Source organism: Salvelinus sp. IW2-2015, linkage group LG24 (assembly GCF_002910315.2).
Source record: "Salvelinus sp. IW2-2015 linkage group LG24, ASM291031v2, whole genome shotgun sequence".
Classification (NCBI taxonomy): domain Eukaryota; kingdom Metazoa; phylum Chordata; class Actinopteri; order Salmoniformes; family Salmonidae; genus Salvelinus; species Salvelinus sp. IW2-2015.
Window position 1 is genome coordinate 2274233 of NC_036864.1, and position 21674 is coordinate 2295906.

General features: G+C 41.7%; 1 protein-coding gene and 1 long non-coding RNA gene across 4 annotated transcripts; one reads left to right on the forward strand and one right to left on the reverse strand.

Annotated features, from left to right (window-relative positions):
* Positions 1–406: 406 nt before the first annotated feature.
* Positions 407–20583, reverse strand: LOC111951426 (ATP-binding cassette sub-family D member 2). 3 transcript variants are annotated; one of them, XM_070434754.1, is made up of 11 exons: positions 20540–20583; positions 20385–20449; positions 17867–18047; positions 16930–17051; positions 14815–14983; positions 10858–10952; positions 10041–10186; positions 9184–9329; positions 6332–6416; positions 6010–6135; positions 407–3784 (listed from the first exon to the last, which is right to left on the reverse strand). In XM_070434754.1, exons 2-11 carry the CDS (start codon positions 20433–20435, stop codon positions 3571–3573), a joined length of 1335 nt encoding a protein of 444 aa, XP_070290855.1. In that variant the 5' UTR covers positions 20436–20449; positions 20540–20583; the 3' UTR covers positions 407–3570. The 3 variants fall into 3 exon arrangements, with proteins under 3 accessions (XP_070290855.1, XP_070290856.1, XP_023825270.1); XM_070434755.1 differs by lacking the exon at positions 20540–20583 and having other exon boundaries at positions 20385–20460; XM_023969502.2 differs by lacking the exons at positions 20385–20449; positions 20540–20583 and adding an exon at positions 18380–19517.
* On the forward strand, positions 20383–21665 carry LOC111951427 (uncharacterized). Its single transcript, XR_002875603.2, has 5 exons — positions 20383–20470; positions 20563–20695; positions 20807–20864; positions 20964–21245; positions 21446–21665. It is a non-coding gene; the product is annotated as an uncharacterized lncRNA (long non-coding RNA).
* Positions 21666–21674: the final 9 nt, after the last annotated feature.

A 21674-nucleotide genomic window follows, 5' to 3' on the forward strand; every position in this document is an offset into this window, starting at 1 on the left:
TGGAATAAGCGACCAACTAATGACTCATGACAGCGCAACACAACAATGAATCCATTATTTGAGTTTTACAGTCTTAGTGGTTGTCATGTTTTATTTACAGGAAAATACACTTTCAAAAAGCAAAAGTGTCATGAGCCAAGCATATGATTTGAAGCATATTTGAGACTACATGTTGGATTCACATTGATGTAAATAAACACTCAGTGCACAACCTCGCATGCAGAACGAACAACAGCACCAGAACAGGTGGGCTTTAAAACGTTTTGTTTGTTTTCTCACCATTAAAAAAATCAGAAGGAGACTAGAAGAGAGGGGAGACAATGCCTGTTCTCGTCCCTCAGTCCCATGTCTCTCTAGACTGAAACAGCATCACAAGGCCTACAGCACAACACAGACCCCATTCACATAACATAAATGAGTGTGTTACTCTCTTTAATAAAATCACGATACGACACATGCATTAGTTACAAGAGGTACCATTAAATGAACAACCATTTTGCAAATCAAACTTAAATTGTTACAGTTGCCAAAATGGAATGAATTGCCGATGACAAAGTAAAATGCTATAATACATGTCAAATACAGTACATTCGGATGTTCCACTTATTAGAAAAATGACAAAAGAATTGTATCAAAGAATTGTAAGTAAGCCAGTGTTGTGGGAACATACTAGAGTAGGCCTAACTTAACAGTTACACTTATATAGAATACCAAAGTATATTTGATTTAGTTTGACTTTGATCCATAGTCTTGGTTAGATAGCTACACTCATGGTCAACATGTATACCGTTTCAAGCATCACCTCTTGATTCTACTCATTCCATACCATTCTCAGTCACTCTAAGACACTGTTTCATTCAGTAGTATACTGTAGACACTTCCTATCAACAGGGCTGAGCAACACAGAATGTTTCTTTTTTTTAACAGTACAGGGAAATCAGGTTTTAAACCATGTCACGTGTCCTTTTCAAGACACAAAGTATTAGTTAGAATCCCAAGGAATGAGAAGCCTGAATATGTAGGTTCTTTTCAGGCTTATAACCTATTTCATAACAGTAGTTMTAACCAAGTATATTACAAACGTTCACTACTTTATTTCCATGAACAACTAACTATTCACAGTGCAAGTTATTGTATTTATCCTCCCACAATGCTCTCTGTTTAGCATTGATTGAAAGAGACAATTCAAATATAACATGTGATTGAGATATCACTCACTCACCCATTCCATGCAAAGGCAAATATAAGTACCATATTAACAAAGTATACATTACAATATATAGTGTACATATTTATAACTCACATACATTCTTTTCCATGTCACTTCTCTTTTAAGACAGTTTAGTCTGAGATGTAGTGGTAAAAACATTGCAGTTACACATCCTGCCATTGTGGTTACTGATTTCATTCTGATACGTCACAGTCGTTACCAAGCCAATCAAATAACCCAGCATTAGTATGTGTCACTGATTGAAAATACCGTATAGGGCAGGGATCAACTATATTCAGCCACGGGCTGATTTTTTTTCTTGAGCGGATGGTCAGGGGGCCGGAACATAATTACAAATAATTTGTAGACTGCAAATTGACTGCAAGAAGCCCAAACAGATATAATATTTGACTTTAACATAATCATTTCAAACCTTGCTTGCATCTGTATACGATAACATATATCTCTCTATTATGCGTGGCAATAATTTGACATTTTCAAAATGTTAATCACTTGGAGCTGATTTGCTGGTGTTCTTACAGTCTTTTATGTACAACAATAAAAATTTACTTTCTTTTTTTCTCTTGGGAGGCCAAATTCGGACCGSGGACCGCCAGTTGGAGAACCCTGGTATAGGGGATACACTAACACAGCCAGGCTATAAGGCTACAGTACTAGAARGACTGGTCTTGGATTTGACCTATGTTAACCTCAGCAGCGCTGAAATGACAGCTTTGTTCAGCAGAAGATTTACAGTACATACTAAGGTTTGAAGAGGCATTAGCAAACTCTAAAATCCCTACATTAAAAATACATTTTATGACATTATCAAAAAAAGAAACAAACAAAGTTCACAGTATAAAGTCTGAGATAGGTCGCTGGTAACAAATATGAATTGCTGAAATAGATTGATTTTACTCTGGGTGGATATAACAAGGTAACAGTTAATCAAACTCAGCAACCAAGTAAACTGTACTGAACTACAACGGAAAACAACAGTGTTTATTGTAAAACACAATGTAAACCTCTTGCTGAAGATGTGACTTATTTTTATAGGGGTGAAGATTGCAGACTGAGACAACACAAAACACCCCTGTTCCACAGATATTACCCTAGTGACAGCGAGTAGGGCTTTGCCAGGCGATGTGTGTGTGTGTGTGTGTGTGTGCGTTAGCGTGCGTTTGTGCGAGCGAGCCCAGTCCGATTCCTGCTGTGCTCTTGCTGGAGACAAGACAGAATGCCTTAAAATCCGTTGTATTTGTTCAGTAAACCAGAAGCCTATAGCAACAGACCCACAGCTCTGTCACTAATGCACTAATGTCCAATAATAGCTCCTAAGATAWCCATCTCTTAGCCACTAACAAAGGTGAAAGTAGTGCACTATATAGGTCTAAGGAAGGGTGTTATTTAAAATGCAGAGCCACATATTTTGAAAGCTACTGAGGTATTTTGAATATATTACTATACTGCAGTTCTGAGGAAATAACCTGTGAAAAACACATTCAGTAATGTTATAAGAAAGATGTCCTTATGACATAACCCAGCGCCAGTAGCTGAGATAACAGAAAGGGACACTCATTTATTGCAGCTGTGGTACTTTACATTTGAGCAGTTGGGTTCCCTTAAAAACGGTATGCTTATTAGCCTAACCTTAATGAATAACTTGATATGATTGTAAAAACGTGTATGTTCATTGTTTGATATCATCCAAAGACTTTTCTAGTCGTTTCTTACAGAAAGAAGTAGAGGGTGCTCAGCCAAAGTGGGTCGAGGTGAAATCAAAAAAATGTGTAGACATCATTGGACAGGAAAAGGTGCAACGTTAACTCACCATTATTTTAAAACGTTTTATTAGACTAGTTTAAAAGATTGACCTAGAAGGCTATTAAAGGCCGAAACGTCAACCTTTTAAACTCATCTAATAAAACGACACATTTTTAATGGAGAGCGTTGTGCATTTTCCTGTCCATAGTAGTGTTTAATTAACACGAACAAATCTAYTCAATAAAAGGAGGAAAATACCGTCTCACAAAARAGAGGACAAGCATACTACTTCAGCACTTGATAACTACAGCAATAGCAAACTACAGCGATAACAATGAACTATTCCTCAAATTGAGTGGTGCTATAAATGAAAAATAATTTGACTTCATTGTTCAACCAAATAAAATGTTAGTCTCAGCTTGTCAGAGATTTTAAAGTCTCTCAATCATTCAGCAATAAAAACATCGAGAAAACAACATTGTTATTGAATTCTTAAAACTCAACCCCAACATTGGAAACGTATGGGAATATGCGTTTGGTGTGCGTTGAAACAAAAAAATAATACTTTGACTTTTCTGAACATCTCGCTCTTTCTTTCATTCCTCTGCTGCGTCGGCTGTTTTGAGGACMGAGTCCTCTCCCAGGATCTTGCAGAGTTCGTTGAGTCTGTGTTGCATCTTGGGTATTCCTGCAAGTGAAGACTCGAGCCGTTGTTTCTCCTCGGTCAGGGAGAGACGCGTAGCGGTGTCCAGCTGCTCGAACCTCCATCCTCCCTCGCCATCAAACTGTAACAGGTGAGTGTGGTACTTCCTGTCGGKATGAAAAGTGGAGCAAGAATATGRGTTAMGGATGGGATTATTTCATKGTCGCGTTATGTTTCTCTTTTTAATTCGTTCACTATCCAGTCGAAGCACAACATTATTTCCAAATAGTATACAATTGTCTTTGACCTTATGGTTGTGGCATGTTATGAAACATTATTGCAGTGTTAGTGATGGCGCATGTGYCCTGTTCTATTGTGGTTGCAGTCATGTTGTGATTATTTTGTGCWGTGCTCAACCTTGTTGCGTGGTGTAGTGTCATGTCATGTCGTGTAAAATGTCATAGGGTTACGTGACTGCTAAGGTTAAACAAGCAACTAAATAGCAGCAGCAATCTCCTGAGAGGAACAGACTTGCACAATATTGTGGTAGTCCTGTTTGTGTTTTCACTGCAATCCTGTTTAACGCCTGAGGMTAACTCAGAGAAAATAAAGAACAGAGCACTGCTGACTTGACAACTAGTAGTGCATTTGCTTATAGGCTACTTGTTTTGCGGTAGTTTTTTGCATTTCCTTTTTTCTGCAAGTTTCTAYACAGTTTTCCTTTAAAACAGCCAATAAAATTGCAGGGCGCCAAATACAAATCAACAGAAATCTCATAAATCAAATTTCTCAAACATACAAGTATTAGGCACCATTTTATAGATAAAATTCCCGTTAATCCAGCCACAGTGTCTGATTTCAAAAATGCTTTACAGCGAAAGTTCCACAAACGATTATGTTAGGTCACCACCAAGTCACAGATAAACACAGCCATTTTTCCCGCCAAAGAGAGGAGTCACAAAAAGAACAAATAGAGATAAAATTAATCACTAACCTTTGATGATCTTCATCAGATGACACTCATAGGACTTCATGTTACACAATACATGTATGTTTTGTTCGGTAAAGTTCATATTTATATCCAAAAATCTTATTTTACATTGGCGTGTTAGATTCAGTAGTTCCAAAACATGCAGTGATATTGCAGAGAGCCACATGAATTCACAGAAATACTCATAATAAATGTTGATGTAAATACAGCTATTATATATGAAACTTTAGATACACTTCTCCTTAATGCAACCGCTGTGTCAGATTTCAAAAAAACTTTACGGAAAAAGCATAAACTGAGAACGGCGCTCAGAGCCCAAACCAGCCAGAGAAATATCCGCCATGTTGGGTAGTCAACATTATTCATAAATAGCATTAGAGATATTCACTTACCTTTGATGATCTTCATCAGAATGCACTCCCAGGAATCGCAGTTCCACAATAAATGCTTGTTTTGTTCGATAATGTCCATCATTTATGTCCATTTATGTCCAATAGCTCCTTTTGTTAGGGAGTTTGGTAAACAATCCAAAAGCGCGATCTGGTCCATTCGGACGAAACGTTCAAAAAGTTATATTACAGGTCGAAGAAACTTGTCAGACTTAGTATAGAATCAATCTTTAGGATGTTTTTATCATAAAAGTTAAATAATGTTCCAACCGGAGAATTCCATTGTCTGTAGAAATGCACTGGAACGAGAGCAACCTCTCAAGTGAAAGCGCGTGACTGAGAACGAGGCTGTAGGCAGACCCCTTAGTAAAACAGCTCCCATCCGGCCCCCCTTCACATGAGCAGCCTGAAACCACGTTCTAAAGACGGTTGACATCTAGTGGAAGCCTTAGGAAGTGAAAAAATAACCCATATCCCACTGTGTATTCGATAGGGGTGAGTTCAAAAACGACAAACCTCAGATTTTCCACTTCCTGTTTGGATTTTTTCTCTGGTTTGTGCCTGCCATATGAGTTCTGTTATACTCACAGACATCGTTCAAACAGTTTTAGAAACTTCAGAGTGTTTTCTATCCAATACTAATAATAATATGCATATATTAGCATCTGGGACTGAGTAGGAGGCAGTTCACTCTGGGCATGCTATTCATCCAAAAGTGAAAATGCTGCCCCCTATCCCAAACAAGTTTTAAGAAACTATCTGACTAGTCTTGCTTGCCAAACTCATGGTGCTCCACCTAAGTATTGGAGACACAGCGGCTGTCGGAAGAGACACTATGGCTGCATAGTGTCTCTGATATTTTTTCACAAATTGGTCTTTTGACCAATCAGATCAGCTCTGAAAAATATCTGACGTGAAAAGATCTGATGTGATTGGTCAAAATACCAATTAGTGGAAAAAAGATCAGAATTGGGCTGGACAGATTGGTCCAGATATGATATCTATCTCTTACCAGAGGGAGGGTCTATGGGTGATTGACAGTAAGGATATCCCAGCATCCTTTGCAGCCTGGAATATTTTTCCCTCCACGTCAATGCTGACAGCACTGGTGCACTCATCCAACAGGGCGTACTTTGGCCTGACACACAAGAAAAAGGAATTTAAAAGTGTATAACTTTCAAATTAACGATTAATTAAATCAGCTAGCCACCAATCAATCAACTATCGAACAAGAAAGGAATATGGGCTATTCAATCAACAGCACTGTCTATTACATTTTTCCAACCCAGACATACAGGGTTTAAGAAGGCCTAAGATGGCAGGCCAAGTTGTACCTGTTGTAGAACATGCGAGCCATGCCCATCCTCTGTTTCTCTCCCCCAGACAACACGTCCTTCCAGTCCATCTCTGCATCCCAACCTACACACAGACAAACAGACACACATCAAAGTCAGTTAATATTGGAAGTACTGTCATTGACTACAGTTTTATTCTCCATTGGAATAAGTAGGTTAAACGCTACACAAAGACCAACGCAAAGGGTTTACATTTAGTGTAACCATGGTAACAACTGCGGCGAGAGATCAAAGTTCAAGAATATTCAATAGGAGACTGACTGACTTACAAAAGTTGTCTCTCTCTAAGGCTTAAAAACAAGCATTTTCTTTGTCCCGCTGCCAAGACGTCCTGTGTCTTTTCCGTTTAAATTACTAGGCTTCATTTTCATCTCAAAAGACCAGAAACCTAATACTTTCTAATCCCGATTTAGAACAATGATGCAGGAGGAAAACGCAGGACTTCAATGTCTCCACAGCCGGCGTTTGTGAACAAAAAAAATAATAATCCCTTCTGGAGGGATCCCAAGATTATTTTAGTTGAATGACCCTCTCCTCTGGCTAGGAACCATTCACACAGGGGTTACAAAGCAGCCATTCATGGCTCTAACCTAGAGTGACCAGGCTTAGTGGTGAGGTCACATTAATAGAGCTGATTGTTGGAGAATAACAGGACCACTGGTCTAGAGGTCGGCCGATTAATCTGAATGGCCGATTAATTAGGGCCGATTTCAAGTTTTCATAACAATCAGATTATAAATTTTTTTACACCTTTATTTAACTAGGCAAGTCAGTTAAGAACACATTCTTATTTTCAATGACGCCCTAGGAACGGTCGGTTAACTGCCTTGTTCAGGGGCAGAACGACAGATTTTTACCTTGTCAGCTCGGGGATTCAATCTTGCTAGTCCAATGCTCTAACCACCTGATTACATTGCACTCCACGAGGAGCCTGCCTGTTACGCGAATGCAGTTAGCCAAGGTAAGTTGCTAGCTAACATTAAACTTATCTAATAAAAAACAATCAATCAATCATAATCACTAGTTAACTACACATGGTTGATGATATTACTAGTTTATCTAGCGTGTCCTGCGTTGCATATAATCGATGCGGTGCGCATTCGCGAAAAAGGACTGTCGTTGCTCCAACGTGTACCTAACCATAAACATCAATGCCTTTCTTAAAATCAATACACAGAAGTATATATTTTTAAACCTGCATATTTAGCTAAAAGAAATCCAGGTTAGCAGGCAATATTAACCAGGTGAAATTGTGTCACTTCTCTCGCAGAGTCAGGGTATATGCAACAGTTTGATATGCAACAGTTTGGGTCGCCTGGCTCGTTGCGAACTAATTTGCCAGAATTGTACGTAATTATGACATAACATTGAAGGTTGTGCAATGTAACAGGAATATTTAGACTTATGGGTGCCACCCGTTAGATAAAACACGGAACGGTTCCGTATTTCACTGAAAGAATAAACGTTTTGTTTTCATTTACATTTACATTTAAGTCATTTAGCAGACGCTCTTATCCAGAGCGACTTACAAATTGGATTCGAGATGAGTTTCCGGATTCGACCATATTAATGACCTATGGCTCGTATTTCTGTGTGTTATTATGTTATAATTAAGTCTATGATTTCATAGAGCAGTCTGACTGAGCAATGGTACCAGCAGGCTCGTAAGCATTCATTCAAACAGCACTTTCGTGCGTTTGCCAGCAGCTCTTCGCAATGCTTCAAGCATTGAGCTGTTTATGACTTCAAGCCCATCAACTCCCGAGATTAAGCTGGTGTAACCGAAGTGAAATGGCTAGCTAGTTAGCGGGGTGCACGCTAATAGCGTTTCAAACGTCACTCGCTCTGAGACTTGGAGTAGTTGTTCCCCTTGCTCTGCATGGGTAACGCTGCTTCGAGGGTGGCTGTTGTCGATGTGTTCCTGGTTCGAGCACAGGTAGGAGCGAGGAGAGGGACGGAAGCTGTACTGTTACTGGCAATACTAAAGTGCCTATAAGAACATCCAATAGTCAAAAGTATATGAAATACAAATCGTATAGAGAGAAATAGTCCTATAATTCCTATAATAACTACAACCTAAAACTTCTTACCTGGAAATATTAAAGACTCATGTTAAGAGGAACCACCAGCTTTCATATGTTCTCATGTTCTGAGCAAGGAACTTAAACGTTAGCTTTCTTACATGGCACATATTGCACTTTTACTTTCTTCTCCAACACTTTGTTTTTGCATTATTTAAACCCAAATTGAACATGTTTGATTATTTATTTGAGGCTAAATTGATTTTATTGATGTATTATATTAAGTTAAAATAAGTGTTCATTCAGTATTGTTGTAATTGTCATTAATACAAATAAATAAAAAAATCCCCCGATTAATCGGTATCGACTTTTTTTAGTCAATAATCGGTATCGGCGTTGAAAAGTCATAATCGGTCGACCTCTACACTGGTCTCCAATTAACTACACTCTACATGTCCTTAATAAGACCAAAGATATGGAGAGGGACAGACTGATGCCACGAGAAAATAACTTCTTGAGTGGTCAAATGCACTACAGTCAACGCATAGTATGATAAGAGATACAGAAACTTTTTGAGGAAGGGCGTGTTAGCTGAACTAAGAGGGCCCCGTTCAGTATATGTCAGTTGTTGTTTGGGAATCCCCTTGGAAACCATATCATTCATCTCAAGGGTAAACAGCTTAAAAATAGGTTACTGGGAGTTTTGTCAGGCTACGGCCAGCTCTTTTCAAAGTGCACCTGTTACTACGCCTTCAGACCCACGCAGCCCTTCTGTTCTAGGCTGACTCAGATCCCTCCCCGGGTTCTTACCGCCCTCGCGGGTCACTATCTGGTTGAGGTTAACGATGTCCAGTATGACCTCCAGGTCCTTGTCTCTGTAGCCTCTGTCATGCATGTCCTTTAGAGAGTCTGGGTAGATCACCTGGTCTCTCAGGGTCCCAATGGACATGTACGGTCTGAGGAGAGGGAGAGAGCGAGAGAGAGAGAGAGAGAGCTAGTCAGACACAACATTTGGGTAAAGAGGTCTGTGTATGTGTGTGTCACGTGTCACCATTCCAGTAAAGCCGTCAAAACACCTGGAAGATATGGTAAATATTTTACTACTCTAAGGTCTGGTTACTCTCTCTCACTCTCCATGGAGATCCAGTTACCGAGTCTAGAGGGTAAGGTTACCTACTGCTGATGTTCAATACATTTAACTGTGTGTGTGTAGTGTGTGTGTGTGTGTGTGTGTGTGTGTGTGTGTGTGTGTGTGTGTGTGTGTGTGTGTGTGTGTGTGTGCATACAGAATATTAATCCGTGCATGCTTGTGTGTGTGCCTCTATGCAAGCCTGGTACATGTAGGATCTTCATTTGAGCCTGTTTGCCACAGCAGGAAAATAATCCTGCAGCAACAGGAAACGTGATTATGTGGATTTTAATTCATGGCCATTTTTGTAGGGGTTGATCCATTTTTTGTTAGTGCAAATCAAGTCTGACATTTTAAAGTGGAAATTACAAACTTTAGAAGCCTTTTTAAACCCGTTTGCATTTCCTGTTGTGCAGTAACATTTGCAGCAACAACAGAGTGGTCAAATGAAGATCCGATATCTATACATGGGTACATGTGTGTCAGAGTCGGTACATGTGTGGGCATAAGGATGTGTGTGACAGTGACAACCACTAACCTTTGTGGTATGTAGAACATGTGTTGTGGGGAGGGTTTGTGCAGCAGCCCCCCATAGACAGGCCACAGCCCACTGAGGATCCTGAACAGAGAGCTCTTCCCACAGCCGTTAGGACCTGTGATCAACAGGTGCATACCTTCCTCCACCTGCAAGAAACAGCATTCACACACACGTTATAGCCTTGGATTACTGAATAGTTTCCTCACAGCTGATGTGTCTAACAACCCATGACATGAGTTTGGCAAAGCAATCACTTGATTGTATGTTGTCCCTACATATTTTTTAGTTGTCATGGTTTATGTTGAGTATTAGGAAGCAATGCCTGTCTCTTATACACATCTAGATGTGTATAAGAGACAGATGTGTGTGTGTGTGTGTGTGTGTGTGTGTGTGTGTGTGTGTGTGTGTGTGTGTGTGTGTGTGTGTGTGTGTGTGTGTGTGTGTGTGTGTGTGTGTGTGATAATTACACGTGTGCTTCCTTCTCTTAGCCAGGGTTCACTTCAAAAAGACATTCAAATCTCAAAGTGAGCTAACTTCCTGGTAACACAACAAAGGACAAAGCATGTAGACCCTACCCTGGGGGAAGATGGCTGGAGGATTAGGGAAATAGTAACAGCAAACAAACACATCACAGGTACTTGTAACATTTAGAATGATTTAGTAGGACGCACTTTCACAACACTTTGGAAATGGAAACAAAAATCTGTTTTCTTATTGGATAAGTTCAGCTAGTACATCATTTGAAGTATTTCACTTCATTTGAAAACGTTTTATCACTACTGAACATCACCCGGGATTTTGCTGTGTTATTTCGCACCTTGAAGTTGAGGCTGGAAACCACTATGTCTCCATTGGGAGTGATGATAGGGACACTCTCACACACGATGCCATTGTCCACATCGATGACTCTTCCTGCAGAAGACAAAGGCAAAAGACAAAAGAAAACTGGTCATTGTGTGTCGATCAATAATTCATACGATCAGTTCAGTCAACCAGAGTGCATGTGGCTGCCAGAAAAATGTGGCAGCATTTAAAAAGTGTGAGAAAGTGTAAAAAAGTGCAGCTGTAGATACCGAGGACGTGGCCAACTGACTAACTAGCTGTGTTAGCGAAGAGTACGTCCGGATGCACACGTTCACCGTTGGTATTAGCCGAGCAGTTAGAGCGTTGGGCCAATAACAGAAAGGTGGCAGAAAGGTGGTTGGTTCGAATACCGGCCTGACATGGTGAAAGATCTGTCGATGTACCCTTGAGCAATTAACTTCATTTGCTCCAGGGGTGCTGTACTACTATGGCTGACCCTGTAAAACAACACATTTCACTCTACCTATCCGGTGTATGAAACAATAAAACATCTTATATCATGATTACAGCTGAGTCGTTTGATGCTGAGGATGGATATCTGGCTTTGGACCAAGATGGTGAGAAAGAACAACAAGAAAGATACACAGGTTTAGCTTAGGCTGTTTCCCAAATGGCACCCTATTCCCTTTTATAGTGCACTACTTTTGACAAAGGCCCATAGGTCTCTGGTCAAAAGCCAGTGTTTCCCCTAGGATTTTTTTCAGCAGTGATGGCAAAGTTAGCGTGGGGGGGGAACGTCATTCTTTTGAAAAGGACATTCTACTCCAAAATGAAAGAATATATGTTTATGTTGACACCATCTGAAAATTAATTTTCTCTTTAAAAGCATTAGAACCTGTAGCCAGAAATAAATAGGCTGAAGTTTGGGTTGGCCCATCTGCATTGTAAGCGATTACAGCATTGAGTCTTCTTGGGTATGACGCTACAAGCTTGGCACACCTGTATTTGGGGAGTTCCCATTCCTCTCTGCAGATCCTCTCCAGCTCTCAGGTTGGATGGCGAGCGTTTCTGACAGCTATTTTCAGGTCTCTCCAGAGATGTTCGATCGGGTTCAAGTCCGGGCTCTGGCTGGGCCAATCAAGGACATTCAGAGACTTGTCCCGAAGCCACTCCTGCGTTGTCTTGGCTGTGTGCTTAGGGTCGTTGTCCTGTTGGAAGGTGAACCTTCGCCTCAGTCTGAGGTCCTGAGCCATCTGAAGCAGGTTTTCATCAAGGATATCTCTATACTTTGCTCCATTCATCTTTCCCTCGATCCTGACAAGTCTCCCAGTCCCTGCCGCTGAAAAACATCCCCACCGCATGATGCTGCCACCACCATGCTTCACCGTAGGGAAGTTGCCAGGTTTCCTCCAGACGTGACACTTGGCATTCAGGTCAAAGAGTTCAATCTTGGTTTGAGAATCTTCTTTCTCATAGTCTGAGAGTCTTTAGGAGCCTTTTGGAAAACTCCAAGCAGGCTGTCATGTGCCTTTTACTGAGGAGTGGCTTCCGTCTGGCCACTTTACCATAAAGGCCTGATTGGTGGAGCGCTGCAGAGATGGTTGTCCTTCTGGAAAGTTCTCCCATCTCCACAGAGGAACTCTGGAGCTCTGTCAGAGTGACCATCGGGTTCTTAGTCGCCTCACTGACCAAGGCCCTTCTCCCCCGATTGCTCAGTTTGTACGGGCTGCCAGCTCTAGGAAGAGTCTTGGTGGTTCCAAACTTCTTCCATTTAAGAATAATGAAGGCCACTGTGTTCTTGTGGACATTCAGTGCTGCAGAAATGTTTTGGTACCCTTCCCCAGATCTGTGCCTCGACACAATCCTGTCTTGGAGCTCTACGGACAATTCCTTCGACCTCATGGCTTGGTTTTTGCTCTGACATTCACTGTCAACTGTGGGACCGTATATAGACAGGTGTGTGCCTTTCCAAATCATATCCAATCAATTGAATTTACCATAGGTGGACTCCAATCAAGTTGTTGAAACATCTCAAGGATGATCAATGGAAACAGGATGCACCTGAGCTCAATTTCTAAGTCTCGTAGCAAAGGATCTGAATACTTATGTAAATAAGGTATTCGTTTTTTATTTTTAATACATTTACAAACATTTCTAAAAACTTGTTTTCGCTTTGTCATTATGGGGTATTGTGTGTAGATTGATGAGGAAAAACATTTATTTAACATATTTTAGAATAAGGCTGTAACGTAACAAAATGTGGAAAGAGTAAATGGGTCTGAATACTTTCAGAATGTACTGTACCTGTAACGATTCTCTAGCTCTTCCTCCTCCTCGGACGAGGAGAGGAGAGAGGGATCAGAAGACCAATGTGCAGCGAGGTATGATGACATAATGAGTTTTAATAAAGTAAGACGAAACACAAACACTTTAACAGACTACAAAACAAATAAACGATGTAGACAGACCTGACTTGAGAACTTACACTAAACGAAGAACGCACGAACAGGAACAGACTACATACATGAACGACAACCGAAACAGTCCCGTGTGGTAACGAATACAGACACGCGATACAACCACCCACAACAAACAATGTGAAACAACCTCCCTATATATGGTTCTCAATCAGAGGAAAACGTAAAACACCTGCCTCTGATTGAGAGCCATACAAGGTCAATTAAACCTGACACTTAACATAGAACAAACACAGACTGCCCACCCAGCTCACGTCCTGACCCACTAAACACAACTATACAAAAGGAAAACAAGGTCAGGAATGTGACAGTACCTAATTGAAAAACCCCAACAGACTATGATTGCATCAAATGCCACAAATATACGTTATAACTTGTCATTCCAGGCAACTGAACATTTTAGAGGCCCTCCTCCTGGCCACAGAAACAAAATATATTTTAAAGCACATTTCTTAAAATTCTACACATTCTGTCATGGGGCGGAGAAAACATTTCAGTTTTAAAGTAAGTCTCCTGCAATTTTATACATTTTGCCATGAGGCTGAGAGAAAATGTGCCGTTTAGAGCAAATTTCCTGCAATTTTACACACTTATGCAGTGTTCTTATGCTATCTGAATGACTCAAACATTGTCACAAAATAATGCCATGCAATTTTGGGAATTTTAGATTCTCCCTGACTGTCTAGTTTTATTTTGGTGATTGTTAGTTCTCGAAGATTATCATATTTTATTTTTAATATATTGGTCCATTAACTTTTCTACATGATCTGTTTTAGTCATTTAACTTTACAGTGAAAACATTTTAACATCCCAATTTTTTCTTTATATACAGTATATAATAATATATATACAGTATATATATATAAAAAATATTGGCGGCAACGATTTAGAAGTGGTGGCCTGCCACTGGTAAATTAATATGGGGAAACACTGAAAGTAGTGCACTATATAGAGAATAGGGTGCCATTTGGGGTGGACCCTGTGTCTCTCTCTAGCCTGTAAAAAAAAATATGTTCAAATTAAAGTATTTAGTCCCATATTCCTAGCACGCAATGACTACATCAATCTTGTGACTACAAACTTGTTGGATGCATTTCCTGTTTATTTTGGTTGTGTTTTCAGATTATTTTGTTTCTGAACACTTCTACATTCATGTGGATGCTATCATGATTACGGAATATCCTGAATGAATCGAATAATGATGAGTGATAAAGTTACAGACGTTCAAATATCATTGAAGCTGGTAACCCTCCGGCTGCCGTATCACTCCCTGCATGCAGCTCGGGGATTCGAACCAGCAACCTTTCGGTTACCAGGCTACCAGCCCACCTCTCTAACCCAGATTCTACCACAACCCCCTAATGTAGTATTGTAGTATACTATGGTATAGTTGTGTACTGAATAGGGAATAGGATGACGTTTGAGCGTCTCACATGTGTAAGTGTATCCTACGTACCTCTGGACAAATGTGTAAAAAATCTCAGATAGTCTACCTTTGATTTCCAAAGGCCCGTCGATGTGCATCTCTGGCCTGGCCACGATCTTCTTCTCCCCTGTTCCCATGGTCGAAGTGGACGAGCGCTTGTAGACGCCCCTCTGCACCTCGCCAAACACCAGGAACATGTTGTAGACGCGTGTCGTGTAGCCCGCCAGCTCTGTGACCTATCACAGACAACAAGAAAGGTCAGAGGTCATTTGTTGAGGTAAATAACACTGGAGTCAGACTGAACTGAAAGGGGTCAGTTAGGTCGTCTTACCCAACAGCGTTCAAAACCATTGCCCAACAGTAGGTGTGTGCAAAGTAGAGCAGTGTGTGTGTCTTTGGGAAAACTCTTGAACTTGACCTACGAGAGCAGCCAGCAGCAGAACTGGTGTATAGCAGTGTATCGTGGAGTGCACTGAAAATCTGGTCAGGATTACAGTACAAGCTGAAGGGCCATTATTTGATTGAATGATGGAAAAGCCCTCTGTATAATTTATGCAACTAATTTTCACTCATAGCTTAATCTGACTCTGAACAATGGCTGGTGTTGTTGTTTTTTCATAGCTGTTTGTATCTGTGTTTAGGGAACACACAGTACTGATGACGGCCCGAGGCCTTCCCACAGATAACATAGCCTGACTAATGGGACAATTAGAAAAAAGGGTTCTAGAAGGGTTCTGAACAATACCAAAACGACCGTGAAGCTTAAGGCTATGGTGCCACAAACAAAGACAACTTCCCACACTGAAAGGAGGGAAAAGGGCTACCTAAGTATGGTTCCCAATCAGAGACAACGATAGACAGCTGTCCCTGATTGAGAACCATACCCGGCCAAAACATAGAAATACAAAATCATAGAAAACAAAAACATAGAATGCCCACCCCAAATCACACCCTGACCAAACCAAATAGAGACATAAAAAGGCTCTCTAAGGTCAGGGCGTGATATGTAAAACATTTTGAGGATCTGGGGACCGTGCCAAATCTGGGGAAAAGCTGTTGTCGTGCCCTCTTCACAACTGTCTTGGTGTGTTTGGACCATGATAGTTTGTTGGTGACCTCGACCATCTCCAATTCAGCCCCGTCTATGTTAGTGGGGGGTCTCTGACCTCCTCCCTATAGGCTGTCTCATCATTGTCTGTGATCAGGCACTGTTGTGTCGTCAGAAAACTTAACGATGGTGTTGGAGTTGTACTTGGCCACGCACTCGTGGGTGAACAGGGTGCATGTGTGTGCCCCTGCTTCATAACATACCCTACTGTTACATAACCTGTTTGGGTGTGTGGCACTGTTCAAACACTGAACAGGGCCACAGGGTGAGCCACAGTGAGTGAACATTGCCACCGGAAAGTATCTCTGCCTGCCTCTTAGGGTGCCAAAGCAACACACATCACAGAACCCAGTGCATTGAGTGGAATCCCTGCATGCATAGCCTTGTTGGGTGTTATCCAAAACACTACCTAATAATCACATTCTGTTCTTTTTCACACCATGTGTGTTCTCCACACTGTATAGTATAAGACTAAAATGTAGCCTAACCTTCAGTAGGAAGTGTGATAATGATTTGTAAGGAAAAGGATTACAAGAACCACAGTCGGACACCAACAATACTCAATTCCTCTTATTGAAAGGTTTACCCTCCCCTATTGAGTGAAACAGTGCACTTTCTTGTACATCAGCCCTTTTCTCACATCCATGTAATACCGTAGATATAACTGTCATATTCACAAATATTGTCGTGGGCATATGACCACCGACACAGACAACATTCAAATCAGCACCGTGACGGGGGACATAAAATGTCATTTTGGGCCAAATTCTGGTAACTCAAAAATAAATGTCTGCAAAAAAATAAATGCATGGATGTACATCATCATTTTGGGATTACAATAAGGGATTACATCCCTATGATTCAATGAATGAGCACGGCCCTTCTTTGGTGTTGCTTCGTGTTGGTCAGACTGTTTGAGAGTCCTCTTGTCATGAGTGGGTCTAATGGCTTACTCTAACACTGTCCATTCACTCGAATGCCACTTGAATGTAAGAGGAGACGAGACAGGAGAGAGAGACAGAGAGAGAAGAGAACGAGGGAGAGAAGAGAGGAGAGAGAAGCGTGAGACGTCACCTCTTTGTAGGAGGACATGATCCTCTCGATGGCGTCAGCTCCAGAGGCCAGGAGATTGCGTGCGGTGGTGAAAGCCTCCGTCCTCTCGCTCACCAGCACCTGAGTCTGACCGTCCGCAGTCTCTGTGAGAGGGGAAATTAAGGATAGACACTATGAGATGACATACTGGGCCCGTAGCCCCTTGGCTTTCTGATCTGTGAACACCTAGGGGGTATGGCCTAAGGAAGGGCCTAGGAACTAAGGAAAGGGGCAAAAGACCGAAATGGAACAGAGCCATTCTGTGCTTAGACCAGTAAGACTGTAATGACAGCTCTTTTTTTTGTGGCCAAAAACCCAAAAGTTGCCATGTTATCAGTGTGGAGACCACAGGAGGTTGGTGGCACCTTAATTGGGGAGGACGTGCTCGTGGTAATAGCTGTAGCGGAATAGGTGGAATGGTATCAAATACATCAAACACATGGTTTCCATCTGTTTGATGCCATTCCATTTGCTCTGTTCCAGCTATTATTATGAGCTGACCTCCCATCAGCAGCCTCCGCTGGTGGAGACAACAGTAGGTTGGTTAGCAGCTAACAGGACAATAGGGACAATAGGATGAATATACCCTTATCAGCACAACAAAGTCCTTGTTGAATAACACCTGCAGGGTATCGTTGAGATAGTTGGTTCCTGTGGGTTAACACATGCTGATCAGCTACTACTGTATGTGGAATATGCAAATGAAGAGGGACTGTTTTTTGGGCTTTGTGAGTTCAGCACAAAATGACCTGAATAGAATCAAATGTCAATCGGGTTCAAATGAAAGACGGAATAGGCTACCTGCTGGTATGCACAAACAGAGACAAACCATGACAACCATTCCCTCCTCCGCGAAGATGCTGTACTCGAAAACAAGAGGGTTTAGAAGAAAACAAGGTGATGTCGTGATGACCATTACCGCTGTCAGCGAAGCCGGTAGCTGTGATGATGGGCACAGCCACCATGACCAGTCCACAGCTACTCCACACGTACTTCATGAGGAACTGCTCTATCATGATGTACCACAGACGCTTGGACAGGATCAAGTTCATCTGCTCCGCCAGGGCCCGGTAGCACTTCTGCAGCTGACGCATCTCCACCTGACACACACAGGACCGGCAGACAGACAGGCAGTTTACATTACAGTCACAAAAAAGTATCTAGCCTACACAGCATAACACATTCACAACAAATGGATTACAATAGATTTCACATTACATTCACATTGTATGTTAGTTATTTTGCACTTGCAGACAGTCTTATTTAAAGCAAGTGCATACTAGGAGGCTGTCAATCAAATTATTGAAATGCACTTTTGGGAATTGGATATGATGTCATGGGTGTGCATTGGATCCAACCCATTGGTATTTCTATTGTAATAAATACATAGTGACTTTGCATGCAACATCCACCATGCATCCTTCTTGTATACCTTGTGGCCCCTGTAGAAGGCTATCTCCTCTGCGTTGGCAATGATCCTGGAATGCACATAGCGCAAATGGCCTTTCCTGTGGGCCTCCTCAGCAACTAGTTTTCCGAATTTCGGCGAGCAGGCCCTCAGAACCTTGGCCGTGCAAAACACCACCAGCCCGGCCAGCAGGGTCGGCCCGCTGGCGTTGGCCCCCCTGGACCGGGCCGTCTGGATGAGTGTGTAGGAGGTGAGTATCACATCCAAGATGGGCTTGGTGAGGTTCGAGTAGAGATGCGCAACGGATTGGGAAAACATCATTACGTCCTCGGTAAGAGACTGGTCCGGGTTGGTCAATCTCCCGTCCATGTTGCTGACTTTGTAGTAGGTCTGGTCTGTGAAATAGGTGGTGTAAGCATGGTCCACTAGCCGTGTGCGGAAGGCGAGGGCCAGCTTGCACTCGAGGTAGCGGATAACACTGTTCACGAATGTGGCCGGAATGGCAATAAGGAGCCATTTCATCAGTTGGATGATGAAGCTGCGTGGTTCTTTCTCAACGATTGTTTTCACAATTTTGCCATCCAAGCCTGCGACATAGATAGACAGAAATGTCCGTGAAATCAACGCGACCGAATGCAGAGACAGCAATCCGAGCTCTTTGGAAACAAGCTTTGGAAAGAGGATTTTGATGAGTTCAAGTATCTGCTTAAAAAATTCAGCGTTTACCCCAGGCGACTTTTTATGACTCAGTGCATCTGTTTGTGATTGAACGCAAACCGTCGAGCCATTTTCCTCTCCTTTAGAGCCCCTGCTATTCTTGCATTCATTCCGTTTCACGAATTGTCTGCAGACGATGGGGTACAGGGTTTTCACCCCGTAGGCAGCGGCCGCGAGAAAGATAGCTCGCTTCGCTGCAGTCGTCCGGTCCCATTTCACTCTGAACGCCGCATCAAGTATATTGGACATCTTTCCCCTACGCAGCGATCAAAGAGCTAGTCTGGTTATTTCCATGCTACATCCATCGGGATTTTAGTATGATTATGGATCTTGAAGCGAAAAGAAAAGGAAAAACCATCTCCCTCATACAACGGTGAGATGTTTAAGCTAGAAAACCCACCCGCTAGCTACGTTCTAGTGTTTCCGTCATTTGTTTTGGCAGTGTTTTATTTTTTTTATAGGCAACACCCCGGAAAGACACGATCCGGTTGAGGGACGTATTCAAATGAGGTCCTACTGTACGTTTTTACTATACACACACTGTATTGTGACTATATTTGTTATTGAGTGTCATAACGTGGTTACTACCAACGCCTCTCTCGTCTTTGAGAGGGACTTAGTAGCCACGTTATTTATTTGTCCGTTGGCTTGGCTCCTGCATCTTTGTACCTCTCAACCCAACTGAAGCGTCATTATAATCGGCTACTTTATGAGAACGTTTCACTAGTAGCTAGCTAACGTTAGCTACGTTTCATAAAAACTCAACAGCTATCAACTACTGTATGCTGTTAGATACATTTTTAAAAAGTGCTGATAAAATATATGTCCCAATGAAGTTGTTTTTGTCTGTCTGATTTTACTGGACAAAGTGAATTGGGTCGGTGGTTCAAGGGGAGTTTGACAGCTAGCTAGCTAACGTTAGCTTCGTTAGCACTTTTGCAGATGTACTTGTTGACAGTCTGGGTGGAACGAGTTTTAGAAAACCTGCTTGTTAGCGAATATTCAACATGAACTTTCTATTTCGTTGTCAGATAACATTACAACTGTTACATAACTGTTACTATTTAACAAAAATATTCTCTTGACCCCCTTTTTAATATCAATTTTAACTTGATTTTCCATTATGAATATTAACGTTACAGGAACCGGTTTATGATGAGAAATGACATGAAAAAGCAGAGGGTAAATAAGGTACCATATTGTATATATTATAATACAGTATATGTGACATGATAATACATATGCCCACATTTTATCAGGAATTCTTTGATAAGAAAATGCAGAGAAAGATGAAAACCTTAGGAATACCAACCTCTCCTGAAGGAGCCAGCTCTGGAAGTATGTACCTGGTGACTTTATTCATAGTAAACCAGATTGCTGCAAAGAAAGAAAACAATGGTGAGTTCAGACAGAGATCTATAGGTTATGGATAAATACTAATAACATTTGAAAAAGGATCCCACCCACAACAATAACTTGGTTTGTTCCAGATCAGCCAAAGATAACTCGCATCACTGATGATAAGGGAGGACCCAAGTCAATGAGGGAGGGGCTTCTGGAGTTACCCATGAGCCCTTGCTCCCCATCACCTCTTTCCCTTGTGGAGAGCCAGCCTTTGTACAGGTATGGTTATATATACCAAGAACTTATAGAATCATTCTAGGAGGAAAAGTGAAACAGTAGCTCATCTTTAAGTATTTGTAATAACGGGACTGTACTACTGATGTATTTTAGTGTCCAGGCTGCTAGAAAGAGAAAGCACTGCATTCCTGATGGATTCAAGTATAGACAGGTCAGTCACATTTACTCACACTGATTTGTCTTTTCTGACAACACAAATACATCACCTTACATCACTAGTACTCTTTTTACCATATTTCTGAACCTACAGATACAGTAAGCTTCGTGGAAATGATGACTCAACCATGTGACATTTGGCTGGTTCATTGATTGTTGCTCTCAGCTCTCACCAGTGCTGGAGTCAAACATGTCAGACACCAGTACGTCAGACTACCAGCAACACATCACCCTGAGCCCCTTCTCCTCGGCATCGTCGTCAGTCTACTCCTCAGGGGCAGACATGTTCTCCCTCCAGCAGAGAGCACAGGTCCAGCCACAGCCACACTGCTCCCCTAGACCACCCTGGGATATCTCCACCTCAGAGCAAACACAGGTATTCATTCAAATACTTTCATAGTAACAGTTTTCTTTAATTTGGAATGGATTTAGCCTCACCTCTACCCCACAAACACATGAAACAAAGACAAATGAGTGTGCATTCATTCCACTGTATTAACAGTTTTGTAAAGTAAAGAAAAAGTATAACTGAAACCTAATGGATATTTGATTTTGTAGTTTATACCTTTCTCTCAGCCAGGAGGGAGGAGAGAGTGTGCCTCGTGGGCCACAGGACCAAGTGGACCCAAACAGCAGCTGAGCATGACCCCCCCCCCAGTATCCAAAGTATGGTTTGGGGGCACAGAGCCTGAGTGAGTACTGAACTGAAATATCAAAGATGTGTTTTTACCTGATATGCAGCAAATCATTTTCTTTATCCGTCTTCTGTTCATTCCTTTTTTGAGATTTACCCCCCCCCCCCCCC